This window comes from Pseudomyrmex gracilis, unplaced genomic scaffold (assembly GCF_002006095.1).
Source record: "Pseudomyrmex gracilis isolate BER0280 unplaced genomic scaffold, ASM200609v1 scaffold_1, whole genome shotgun sequence".
Lineage (NCBI taxonomy): Eukaryota > Metazoa > Arthropoda > Insecta > Hymenoptera > Formicidae > Pseudomyrmex > Pseudomyrmex gracilis.
In genome coordinates this window covers 1,475,844-1,489,160 of record NW_018020585.1, presented here as the reverse complement: position 1 = coordinate 1,489,160, position 13,317 = coordinate 1,475,844, and the positions used below count along the sequence as shown (strand labels likewise).

General features: G+C 40.1%; 2 protein-coding genes across 7 annotated transcripts in view; one reads left to right on the top strand and one right to left on the bottom strand.

The window, feature by feature from the left end:
• The window catches only part of LOC109851967 (tensin-1), a 162,613-nt gene that overhangs the window by 127,152 nt on the left and 22,144 nt on the right, over positions 1–13,317 (bottom strand). The window lies entirely within an intron of this gene.
• On the top strand, positions 5,040–9,160 carry LOC109852010 (putative sodium-dependent multivitamin transporter). Its single transcript, XM_020422728.1, has 7 exons — positions 5,040–5,179; positions 5,287–5,415; positions 5,816–6,037; positions 6,175–6,518; positions 6,694–6,813; positions 6,895–7,557; positions 8,780–9,160. Exons 1-7 carry the CDS (start codon positions 5,174–5,176, stop codon positions 9,042–9,044), a joined length of 1,749 nt encoding a protein of 582 aa, XP_020278317.1. The 5' UTR covers positions 5,040–5,173; the 3' UTR covers positions 9,045–9,160.

Sequence of the window (13,317 nt, the reverse complement as noted above, 5' to 3'; positions counted from 1 at the left end):
TACAATATTTCAAACGACAAATAACGCACTGATATTTTTTGACCTTTTCGGGATGTTTTCGCGCGCTGAGATTGCCTCATTAACCACGTAAGAGACCGGTCGCGTAATTTACAGCGCAAATTTAACGACTTGACGGTCAAGTCCATTGAACACCTTCGAGTTCGTGCTGCGAACGATGAAGTGATGTATGACAAGGCGTGTCTGGAAAGTACGTAATTGTCAGGAGAATTTGCGAGAGAATGAACTGATGTTCTATCAGTATGCCGTCTGACGGCGATTTGTTTTCCAAGACGTCTTATACTTCACGATCTATCGCAAGCGTGTAATTGTCAGATCTCTCGCTCTGTTGTTGACACAGTCACATGAGATTGCAAACGCAAATATCACGTGACTTTATAATCGTGACTAAACTAAGGTCACGTGACACGAAGGAGAGGAAAAACAGCACGTGACCAAAGTCACGTGATTTTTCTGTAGTCACGTGTTTTTTAAAAATAAGGTTGACCTATTTATTAATATGTTAGTTTTTAATTCATTTTAATTATCTGAGCTTGTTCTCAAAACGGGTAAAATAATTTAGATTACATTTTCGTTATTTACAGTTTTGTTATTTTCAGATTATATGATTTAAAAACGTCTTGTATTGTGTGCTGATAACACACATTGTCGACATTGTTCAATAATTTATCGACGCAAACGATCACCATTGAAAATATACTTTGTCTCGCTTTTCCCTTCGACCTACGTAATTTAATACAATTAATGACCGCACCTGTATGGCCTTGATCGCGAGTGATTGTCGATCGATATATATCGAATACCACATCGAAATTGCGACAGAAAGAATTCGCCGGGAATGTCGTTTGACGTAACCGACGTCGTGATTGTTGCGTGACGCTGCGGATTGGTGCGGTTGTCGGAAACGTACGTACATATGTACATACTTTGCAGGTGCATTGCGGATTTAAATATTTCATGTCGCAATATGCAAGACATAAGCGGTAACATGTAAGGACGCATTCAAGCGTTTCATATATCGGTTTTTTCCAGACTTTATGATAAAACTATAATTTACACAAGTACAAATATCGCAATTCCTAATGTTCCAATTTTTTTATCACATGTTTAATGCGAATGTTTAAATAATTCTCATAATAACTAGTTCGCAATTGAGGAAACAAATTGCAATACATCAATTATTTGCTTTCTTGAAAACCTATATAAAAAAATAAAATTAATAAATAAAATATGTGAACATGTATATTTACAATAAATAAATTACATCTTTCCTCGTTTGCTTCCAATTATTCCGCTTATTCGTATTTGCGGCGTTGAGCTCGCTTCGCAATTACAGAACGCCAAGCTGCATAACATGCAAATTTGCTTAGCGCCGCGCGTCGCGGTATATCGAATCCGAAAATCCATTAAGCTATGTGTCGTCGCAAATTCCGGCGCAGACCATCGAAAAATCATCGCTCGCCACACTTCGTTAGGCGCGTTAGTCAGCGTGGCGACGCATGTAGAAATTTTAATACGCATTCTTGTCATATTCCACTTTCCACACGACAAGTTGCCGGCAACACGTGCGTCACATGATAAAAAGACCTTCGCCGAGCAATACACTTCATCCGAACTCCCGATAGAAGAGAGCGCAAACATAACTTCGTTAATTAACGTTAATTGGTAGGTCTGATGTAATAACGTGCGACGCGCAGCTACACGCCACCAGAGTCCCATAAATATTTGTTAGCTTCGGAATTCATAGAGCGATGCCCGCATCTTCGTGATATATGACGAAGCTATGGGATAAATGCGATGGGAACAATTGTCGAACTTACAACTTAATGAAGAATAACGACTTCTGTCTTAGAAACGCGTTAGTCCAAATTATTTTTCAGTCATTTTTCAAGTGAATATTTCTCTTACATATGTAACAAAAAATAATAAAACTTCCTAGTTTTTTTCCATCATATTACAAAGATTAACTACAAGTCATTATTCAAAGAAGTTGAATCGATCGCGCATGACCTTGCGTCATTTCACAACCTTAGCAGAAATTGCGAACACAATGTCACGGATGTTATACGCGCACGTAAAGGTCTGTGAAATAATAGCCGCAATTCTAAGTTTTTTTTTGCATGAGTCAAGACGGCCGATTGCCGTCGTCGGAGCGAGTCGTTAAATTGCTTCCGCAATTCGTTTCGAAGTTATTTGCAAGAAAATAGTTCAAATTTTCACCACTTACACGCGCACGTGTGAGGAATCACAGTGCGCATCAGTGCGCATCGTTTATTCGCTCGAGACGATGCGCACGATCCGCGTGAACTTTGCCCAGTCCGTGCAAATAAATGAAACAAATCTTCGAAACACGATATTGTAAGCGAGAAAAATACAAGAATATTAACCCAAGACGTGACAATGACCAGTTTTCATACATATATTAGTAATGATTCAGAGACACGATAAAATTACCAACTAATTGAGTGACAGTAATTCGACACTTGATGAGCACGGACTATTCGAACATGCATGATGGACAGAAATCCTTTGTAGACTACTGAGATGAAAAAGATATTGCGAGTATAGAATCACGTGATTATGAATCACAAGTTGCTCTTTACGACACGGTTTTAAATGCCAACTGTCATAACATCAGCTGAGGAATATATTTATAGCGTTGCCTCAGCAAATCTCGATTACAAAAACGTGTCTTCGTGCCTGATCAGAGATCGAGATTTAAAAGAGAGGATTTCTTGTATTATGTTTGGATATATTCATATCCTACACGTTCTATATCCTTACACATTTTTTTATCCTACACATTTTTTCCCATTATTATCTCCAATCTTTTAAATTTAACCTATCAAAACAATGACGTTTGACTTGATTCTCATAAATATCCGCAATAAGTTGGGAGATAATTAAAAGCGCGAAACAAACGTGATACGATAGACGAAGCGTAACATCACGCACGAATTGAATCAAATAATAATAAGTGAGACGAGAAGCGAGTGGTTATAAATTAATTAATTAATTAATTGAGTATCAGCCCTCTGCTCGTGAACGAGCTTATCAGATCGGCTTCCGTTGTCGAGTGAATCGAACAACAGTAATTTCCGACACCTTCAAGAGCAAAATGTCACAATCCAGATTCACGCAATATCACGTATTAAAAAGCAAACTCGTATGTGACGACTCATTGCCACGTTGCATTAATTTAATAGAACGACTTAAAAACATCGTTTCTTTGTACGCGTTTTGAAAGAGAAATCAATTTCCGGAGGTTTACTTATGCGTTATACGCACGACTCGTCACCTACGGGATTCCGCCAAAGTTCGTTACACGTATCGAATATTAATTGTCACCCTGCATACATCACAGCAATATTAAAGGTTGCGTGATGACACGAGCAAGTGATGATGTTTCGAATGTTTCTGAGAAATTACACATTTCAAGATATCGTCTTACGCAAGGCCTCAAAGACATGAATTTAAAAAAAATTTCGTTTCTAAAGTGTTACAGAGATCAAAAGTCTATTAGACACGGGTCTATATAGCGACCGCGTTTCTATTTACATTACTTCTCTCAAATTACTTCCAAATGAAAGTGTGTACAGGTGTTCGTGACGGATGCGCTTTCTCTCGCCGAAAAATTAACGAAAACAACCTACGCGCGCCCGAATAATATCGGACAAATTATGTCGATAATGGAACGAGAATGGTTGGCACACGGTAAATTTCGATTGGCCGTGGGGGTCAACGATTGGTCGATCAAGTTCAGCAGCCAGTTAAGCCGACAGTTAGCCTGCTGTCGTCCGGCTAACGACTTAATGACGGGAATTCACCACTTACGAGTTCCTCTTTTTCTCCCTCCCATCCTCTCCCGTCCTATCTTCGTTCCTCTTTTGTTCGCAATTTCTTTTTTCTCTTTTCGTCGGCAATACTATTCGCGTAAAACAACGCGGTCGACGGACCGGTAACAATGTCGGAAATTAGTCGGCGCTTAAACAGTATCGTCATTAACCTTTATTGTACGGCAACCAACTAGCTATTGTCGAAAGAAGTAAATTCAAGCAAATACCCGTCAATGCGTGCGTGTGGAGAGCGAAATCAAGAGTTTTTTTTTTTTTTAATTTAATACTATTTACACGCAAGCAGATTTTATATTTCGCACACTTTTTTAGATTCTCATCGAGAATAATGACATCGCTTCCTCGCTATTTTTGGAAAATGATACATCGCAAGGCGCATATTCTATCTCACTTCGAAGATAATTGTAGTGAATACGTTCTCCGAGCGGAACGCAATGCTGTCATATATAAAAACACCGCAACACCGTTTATCTCTGTGCTTTATACTATCACAAGGTTACCTATTATCTCACATCTATCGAGACTTGCTCTTACGTAATATTGGCGAGGATAAGTTTTTGTACATTGATTTACGTAAATATGTTTGTTATTATTATTCTGTCAAAGTCGCAACTTTCTTTCGGCGTTGGTTCGTTCCGTTGCTTTTCGATTTCGTCGCCGTTAAGCGAATCGAACCGTCGAACGGGTTGGCGCGTGTGAAGATAGCATCTTGAACGCTATCATCTACAACACATTAACTTAAAGTTTAGCCTTATCCGACGATAACAATCTAATCTCTCCTCAGGATCCGACGTGCTCCAACGGGTATATCAGCAATATTACAACCATATCTTGAATGATATTCAATTACTTGCAAATCGCTGATCCGGACAGTTTTTCAGATGTCGAATCACTTTCTTAAATATATTACGCTTAATATAAGTGCATTTTATATCACTACTGAAGATTTGTTTTCGCTCATATTTTTGTTATTATTTCTGTGAATCAGTTTTTCTGACCGTCAATTACAAACACGAAACAACATGTCACCACACGTAATTTACCTGTTGAAAACTCCATGCTTCGCGTGCTAAAGATGCCGAGCAATTCTTTACGTAATATTACTCTTCCTTCCCATTTTTCGTAGACAATGGCAAAACGGACACATTCGCGGCTAGGATCTTGACGAACGCTCATGAACATTTCAGATCCTCGTGTTCTTTGTTGTTTTTTCTTTGAAGTGCATATTTAAAAGTTCTGCTTCAAGTGAATGGTGTGGTAAATTGTGTGTGTGTGTGTGTGTATGTGAATTTGAGCGCAAAATGGACGTAAGTATACTATTTGCTGATTTGCGCAAACAATTGAACATATCGTTATCGAGCAACAAATAATAATCCATCACAGTGGAATATTTACTTTTACGTCTTATTTCTAGTCATTCGTTGAGGGCGAGGTCCATATGTTGCAATGGCCGGATTACCTCGTCATCGGCGTAATTATGTCATTCTCCGTCATGGTCGGTATCTATTATCGATTCAGCGGTGGTCGACAACAGTCAGCCGCGGTCAGTTGAAAAAAAAAAAAAAACTTCAATTTCTATTTAATTAATGAATATCAATTCGCAAATCAAATTAACCGATCGTCGCGATCAATTCGCACGAATCACGTCGATACATAATATCGCAATCAATCTCGTTTCGCGATTGAATAGTTTCGTTCGCATGAATTGTCAACTACTATGCGGGAGAAGCTAATAATTGCAGTCAATTTTCCAAACGTCAACGTGTTAATATTTGCACTATTGTTTCGATCCGATAATCCGACGGAGAAATTCCGATCGGTTTGCGCGCAATAAACGTGCGTCGAACAGAACAACAGATATCTTCCAACGAAGTTTTTTTCGTGACGTAAACGCGATCGACGCTGATTATCGTCGTTTTTAACATGATAATTAACATCGACAGGAATACTTCAGCGCGAACAACTCGATGGGTATTCTACCTCTTGCGATTGCCATGATGGCTTCTCAAATATCGGCAATCACCATGCTTGGAATGAGCGGGGAGGCTTATATTCGCGGTCTGTTCGTCATGTTGCTGTACACCAACGGTATTTTCGTCGTGCCGCTTATTGCTCTGTTATATCTGCCAGTATACTTCGAGTTGAAGGTCGTGAGCATCTACGAGGTAATGCCGGACGAGAAGCGTTCGAGAAGTATCACGTATCACACAGTCTATAAGCAACTAGCTCGAATGTTATTCTTAAATTGAAATCGCGAGACAAGATTTTTTCTTTCGTAAATCTGGTTTCCTTTTTTTCACAGTATCTGGAAAAGCGATTTGGATTGTATATGCGATTACTGGTGAGCGCGGCTAATTTCATCGAGACGATGTTACTGACCGGCGTGATGTTGTACGCTCCTTCCATAGCTCTCGAAGCCACCACAGGCCTGTCCAGTATCATGAGCATTTTGATACTCGCCGGAATCTGTACCTTCTACTCGACCATAGGCGGGATCAAAGCGGTTTTGGTCACCGATATTTTTCAAGGCTTGCTCATGATCGTTTCTCTCTCCGTTATTATCTTCATCATTGTCGTAAACACCGATGGCGGAATTGCGGGTGTCTGGCGTATCGCGCAGGAAGGAAATCGTTTCGATTTTAACCAGTGAGTTGCTCTTTTGATTGTGTGTTATAAAAAAAATATTATTATATAAAAAATATTTTTACTCAAACACTTCAAAAGCGTAAAATTTTGTTTCAAAATACTCGATTTGTACGATAAACGTCATTCAAATCACAAATCAGCGTTGTAATTCGTAAAATTGTATTTTTTCATTTAGCTTCAGTTTGGATCCAACCATTCGCTATACATGGTGGTCTCTGATGATTGGCGGAGGCGCGGTATGTACGTCATTTATCGCGGTGAATCAGGTGCAAGTTCAACGTTTGATGACCGTCAAGTACGTTAGCGAAAGTTTATAAATTTATTTTCTTAAACCGAACGCACGACGCATCGCAACGTTCACTTTCTATTCCTGCAGGAATGTAAAGGTGGCTACAAACGCTCTGTTTCTGTGCGGTCCCTTCATCCTGCTAATAGGTTTCTTAACGTGTTTCACCGGGATAACTCTCTACGCGGTTTACCACAACTGCGATCCTCTGACTTCCGGAAAAATCACGACTTACGACGAGTTACTGACATACTTTATCGCGGAGAGATTGTCACCCGGTACGGTCGGTCTCATCGTTTCCGGCATCTTCAGTGCGAGTCTGAGCACAATCTCCGCAATGATGAACTCGCTGGCCGCGGTGGCGCTCGAGGATTACGTGAAACCGTTGCATCGAAAATTCGGAGTAGAATTTTCCGACAACAAAGCCGCCTTCACGGCCAAGGCTCTCACCGTTATGAACGGCTTTCTCTGCTTGTTCTTAGCGCTGCTTGCGAAAACGATGGGCACGCTGATCTCCGTCGGTCTCAGCATTCACGGAGCCGTCGGCGGACCGATTCTGGGCATTTTTACTCTCGGAATGTTCACTGAAAGCGCCAACGAGATAGGAACCATTATTGGCATGATTACAGCGTTAATCGTTTGCTTATCGGCCACCTTCGGGCCGAAGCCGCCTGTTCCGGCGCTGTCGGTGTCGGTCGAAGGTTGCGTCAACTCTACAGAACTGATGCTTGCCGAACAAATGATGTCCAACAGGTGGGACATCAACAAAAAATTGTTACTTAGAATAAAATCATTAACACAAAGCGTAAAAAAAGTTTATTTAATTAAGTAAATCAATTAATTTATTTGATTTGTTATTATGTATTAATTGACGACAACGATTAAGGTAGATTTGGAAATTCTGTTTCTTTTTTTGTGCTTTCACTTACCGAGTCTGATTATTGTGACTCTGACTGAGTCACAATAAAATCGATAAAAATGTCAAACTCCATCGTGCTTCAGTAGTTCGTAACGGTGCATTTCCTTTTACTGAAAGTTTCAACTTCAGAGCGCCATGCTTATTCCCGATAGTAGTACCGCAGTGCTCTCACACGTGAGAGCATTGCGGTATCTATCGGGAATAAATGCGATACGGATTTACGATTGGCGGCCGTTTATCTCGCTCGTCGTAGATCGACGAATCGACCGAGCATAAATTTATCTTAGCCGCGGGAAACAGATAACGGGGAGAAAGAACGTATCCGACGGTGCGCGCGGCGGCGCACGATGATTGGAATATGACTTATCGGTGTTGTGCCGCGTAAAACACACCATCGCCACAGTAAATCGACTACTCTCTCGACGAATTCGCAACGCATCGAATGTTACGTTGCGCACGTGGAGTTACGTTCGTGTCCTGATGTAATTAGCTGCAAGTTAAGCGCTACTTCTCAACTTCTTTTACGCTTGGCGCTTTCTCATGGACGATCAAGCTCGCCCCATTCGGCATTTCCCACGGTAAATAACGCTAATTGCACCGTTAATAAACTGAAATTACGGTTGTCGTGGAATCCTCGCTCGCGCTGTTAATAGTAGGATTAGATATGTTATTGCTTTTTCTCTTTGTCGGCGAAAGAATTTGTGTGAATTGACGGCTCCATTTTAATGACGCAATCAATTGCGAAAAGGGTAAAGACGGACGAGCTGATGTAATTGACGTGGCCTCGATCATATTAGATAATAATAAATCCATTTATCGTATGAATTTCAGCGCGAACATTTTTATCGTTTGATAGATGTTTTATTAATTAAATATTTTATTAATTGAATATTACAAGTGAATTTTTAAAATAATTTTAAAACTTCTTTTTTATTAAAACTTATACAAATACATCTTCTCTTTCAATCAATGTGATTTATCACATAATATTGAAGATATTTTAATTACGATACGTGTTTTAATTGACGATTTGTTTGTTTATTTTTATTGTTGCAGTACCATAGAGGAGGATCCGTCGTCGTATTTCTATTTGTACCGCATTTCCTACTTGTGGTACAATCCCATAGGACTGACAATTACTTTAGTGGTAGGATATATAGCAAGCTTAATAGTGCAACGCATTCAACGCGGAAACAATATCGAACACGACCCAAGTTTGTTTGTGCCATTTGTGGCAGCCAGAATCAAGCGGCGACGCCAGAACGCGCAGAAAACCACGAACAGTCAGATCTTCGTGCTGGAACCTAGCCACGTAAGATGAGAACACGAATAATCAATGATTATGTTATTGATTACTAATGTCAGATGTTGCATCGAATCAAATCGAGAGTATTTCAAATTTTTCTTCGACAAAGCATGTTATTACACAAGCTTTTATTAAATATCATCACAGATCAATAATATATCAGTACTAATAGTCTTGTCGATAAAAAAAATATTATTCATATTGAATAATATTTTTATAGTTATTTATATATTGCACATATATGTATATGTATATAACAACCTGTATCCTCCTATATTAAAAAAGGCATGTGTACCAAGAAGTGCGCGTTTGGAGTCGAATATATCGCACCTATTGTTGCCTCTTTTCCGCNTTGCCGATTGGTTGGTTGGTTGATCGAGTCGAATCGAATCGGTAAGATCGAGAGAGTAAATAATAAAAGCGATTTTGAGACAGTCTTTTCGTCGTATATGTAGAGAAAATTAAAAACGTAACTAAAGTCACGTGACAGGAAAGAGTAGAAAAACAACACGTAAAAATAACGTGACTGTAATTTATATTATATATAACATTAAATAATACATATTATACATATAATTTATTATATATTTATAATATTATACTTTATATTGTATTATATGTATTATATACATACTACAGAGTAATGTCACTGATCTCGGCCGCGCGGCCTTGGCGGGGTCATTGACCTCGGTCGCGTGACTGCGGTGGAGTCACTGACCTCGGCCGCGCGACCGCGGCGGTGTTACTGACTTCGGTCACGTGATTACGGTATATATATATATATATACACATATATGCGTATGTGTGTGTATTATATATAGATATAGAATATTACATATAATATATATAATATTCTCTTTTTTACCCTTTTCCTTGACTTTAGTCACGTGTTGTTTTTCCACTTCTCTTTCTCACTATTTTTTGAGTTTGATTTTCATGCGTTATTTCTGACATTTCTCATATGTGTATTATATGGTTTATAAGACATATATACTATCTGTCATCGCGGTGACAGGTTGTGTTAACTGACAACACGTTAAATAAAAATAACAATAGCGTGCGCGTAGCGCGCGCCTGTGTTGTGCTAGTTCTTAAAAATTATATTATTAAAAATTCATAAACGACACAGACTAGCTTTTGTTTTGCGGAAAGATCTTCATGTTCATCAATTTATGCTGTTACGGCTAGGGTGCTATTATCCAATTATAAAGCGAGTGAAAAAACTTGTCCGCGGACCGACGACAGGGTGAGAGTACCGTTGATGAATGTCGGGTAAGTTCGAACAAAATTTGCGCGTAACAATTTTTCGATGGGGACCGCACGTTTCTGCATTAATTTGCAATTTAACGAGCGCCAATTGGCGGAAAGAGTGGGGTGCGAGGCGATAAACGCGAGCATGTGAGTTGATTCGACGAAACCGGCGATTTAAACGGACCGATTCCGTTTAAATTGCGTTGCCGCCGAAATTGGCGCGACTTATCTCGTAATCGTCGACGGCCAATTACTTCGTCCAGCACGAGCAGGCATTTAATTCGTTTAATCGAGGTTCATCTGCGCATCGGAACGTTGTTGCCCCCTGCATCGCGCATGATTGGATGGTGAAAGAAAGAAGCAGTAATTATATACGTTCGCGGCAACTTGAGAATTGCCGGTGAATTAGTCTGGCAAAGTTTTTACAGAATATGTTTTCTTTGATAAAAAAAAAAAAAAAAATTTATTTCAAGACGATAGCAAAGTGTAAATTTGGATAAGACAAAACAAGTCTTGTATAAAAACATTTGATCTATTCGTGTGCATTCGTGTGTTTTATAGAACAACACAAAATCTTTCGTTCTTTTAAAATTAACGCAACTTATTAGACAAAGTTTATGCTATAGGCTATATAGGTTTAAATTATATATGCGCGGTGATACAGCAAGATCTTCAACAATCAGCTCACTCTTGGAATAACAAGATGCATGTAATCTCACAATGTAAATCCCGCCAATCGAAACATAAACCAATTTTCACCACACACACAGTCTTGTCCGGAACTTATCATTCCGATCTGTACACAGAAGACTCTCGCCGCTATCGCGCGCGCATCTCATTGCATTTTTACGATGACTGAAACTCGCAGCGTCGCGGTTGAGACCGGTCTCGAGAAGGACGCGCTTCGAGAATAGCGGGAGGACGATACCCATAGAAATGCGCATACGTACAATGGTCGGAACTTTTGTTCCCACCCCCTTGTCTACCCTTACGGAGTTGCATTTGAAATTGAAATTACGGACCCAGGGCTTCATACCCCGACACTCTACCGCGTCCGATCTTGATTATCGACGCGTTCCCGTTAGTTTTTTTTTTATTTTTTCCCCGTTCTTCCTCTCCTTTCCTCTTCTCTCGAGCCATCCTTTTTTCCTGTCCATCCATCCGCGCTGCTCGCGCGAATGCGTGAATATGCATGAGTTGTCTGGCGCGCGGCCAGGACGAATTTCAAAGCAGAAAATCCTGCCGACCGGTTCATTCATCGGCGCGACCGGATGTGTTTACTCTCGAGGGAAGGGTAAACTCTCTGAAGCCTTCCGTGGTTGTATTTATTTAGGATTCTACAATGGATTGCGGTAAAACGTTGTCTCTCTACGTGAATCACGTGGAAATGTGGTGCGTAATTAATGTTTTTATTCCGAATGTGTGCCATCAATATGTGACATGTTTAATAAATGCGTAAAATATGTTGAATTTTAAAAACAAAAACCAATGAAATTATTCTAGGTACATGTATTTCGCGTCGTATTTCGCGCCGAAAGGACAAAGCTGTGGATAACAAATAACAATTGCAAGTCGCTACAAAGCTCACCGACATCGTTGCGACAAGTTTTCAATTTTGAGAAAACGACTGCGAATCCCGACATAATCGTTGAAATAAAGAAAAAAAAAATTCGTGCCCGATTCCCAAGTCGCGCGCGATAACCTATGCAAAAGACAGTCTGTGCGCGATGTAGATTCTGCGCAGAATTCAGCGTTGCAACCGACCCATGCATTATAGGAAATACGATATTCATCTCGTGTCGAGATCCACAGTCGCGGCAAAATGAACGGAAAACTGCTTGTGAGAACTAAGAATCTCATATGTTGTGCACATGTGCTATACATATATTTTAAAACCAACGAAATCAGCAATTAGATTTATAGAAAATTATGCACGTAAAACTTTTATACGTATTTTAGTAAAAATCTAAAATCCTTGTAATGTCTCGTAATAATATTTAAAATGTTAAACCTTTGAAAATTCTTTAGTGAATATATATATATGTATTTTGTCCTCCTCCCTTCAATTTCTCTCTCGACTCTTTTGAAGTTTTACGTTGCTCTTGCAAATTCCGCAAACGAAGCTACAGCATTTTCTGTCTTTTATCTGGGATCGAAGCGCACTTATCGGCGCCTTATTGGTCGAAGACTAGACGCGTTATTACGGAAAAGTGCCCCAGGGTCTTGGCTGCAGCGGACGGCGCAAGTTACGGGATGGTCAGTTGAAGTTGCCGTGCCCCACGGCGGGCCCTTCCTGCCGATTTAACCGCAAAACCTCCCGGCTCTTATCTTCTGGTTTAAGTGCAGCTTGCAACTCGCCACTGTGTCCCGTGATCGGCTGTCCGTAACGGCGGCGCGGTAGAAGATTCGCCAAGAGAAGCCGTGTGAAATGATGGCTACCGGGAAGAACGCGGCGCAGGGGCGGATTTAATACGCCACGAGCGATCTCAAATTGACTTGTAAAACAGAAAGAATAAATCGCGAATATTGATTTCCCACCCGCCTTCAAATATAGACGCATGCCTCATGGCTGGCTCATATGTTATCCCGCGGCGGATGGAAATATGCGACGCGCCGAAATACACACAACTATACGGGAAAATATGGTTTCTCTGTCGAACCGCGCCGGATGAAAATCGTGGTTTCCGATTTAATAATACGTTGGGCTATGTAATTCCGATTCTCTTCATAAATTTTCAGAATTTATGCAATTTTTTGATTTCAATTTGAAGCCAGAAAAGAGATAAAGCTGATTTGTACAACACTCACTGATAGAATAATACCGTATAGAACACGTATTAATCAATTTTGTAATTTATACAAGCTACAAACTACAATAACCAGAGATATTCGAGTCGCGCGCGTTTGGAATCGAAATTACAATCAATACGGTTTTTAAAAAACTGAAGCGTCACCGCTAATTCACGAGCCGCCCCTGGCGATGCAGCTGATACTTCCATCTGCCGCGATCTTGTTGCTCTCCCGCATTTATTGTGCG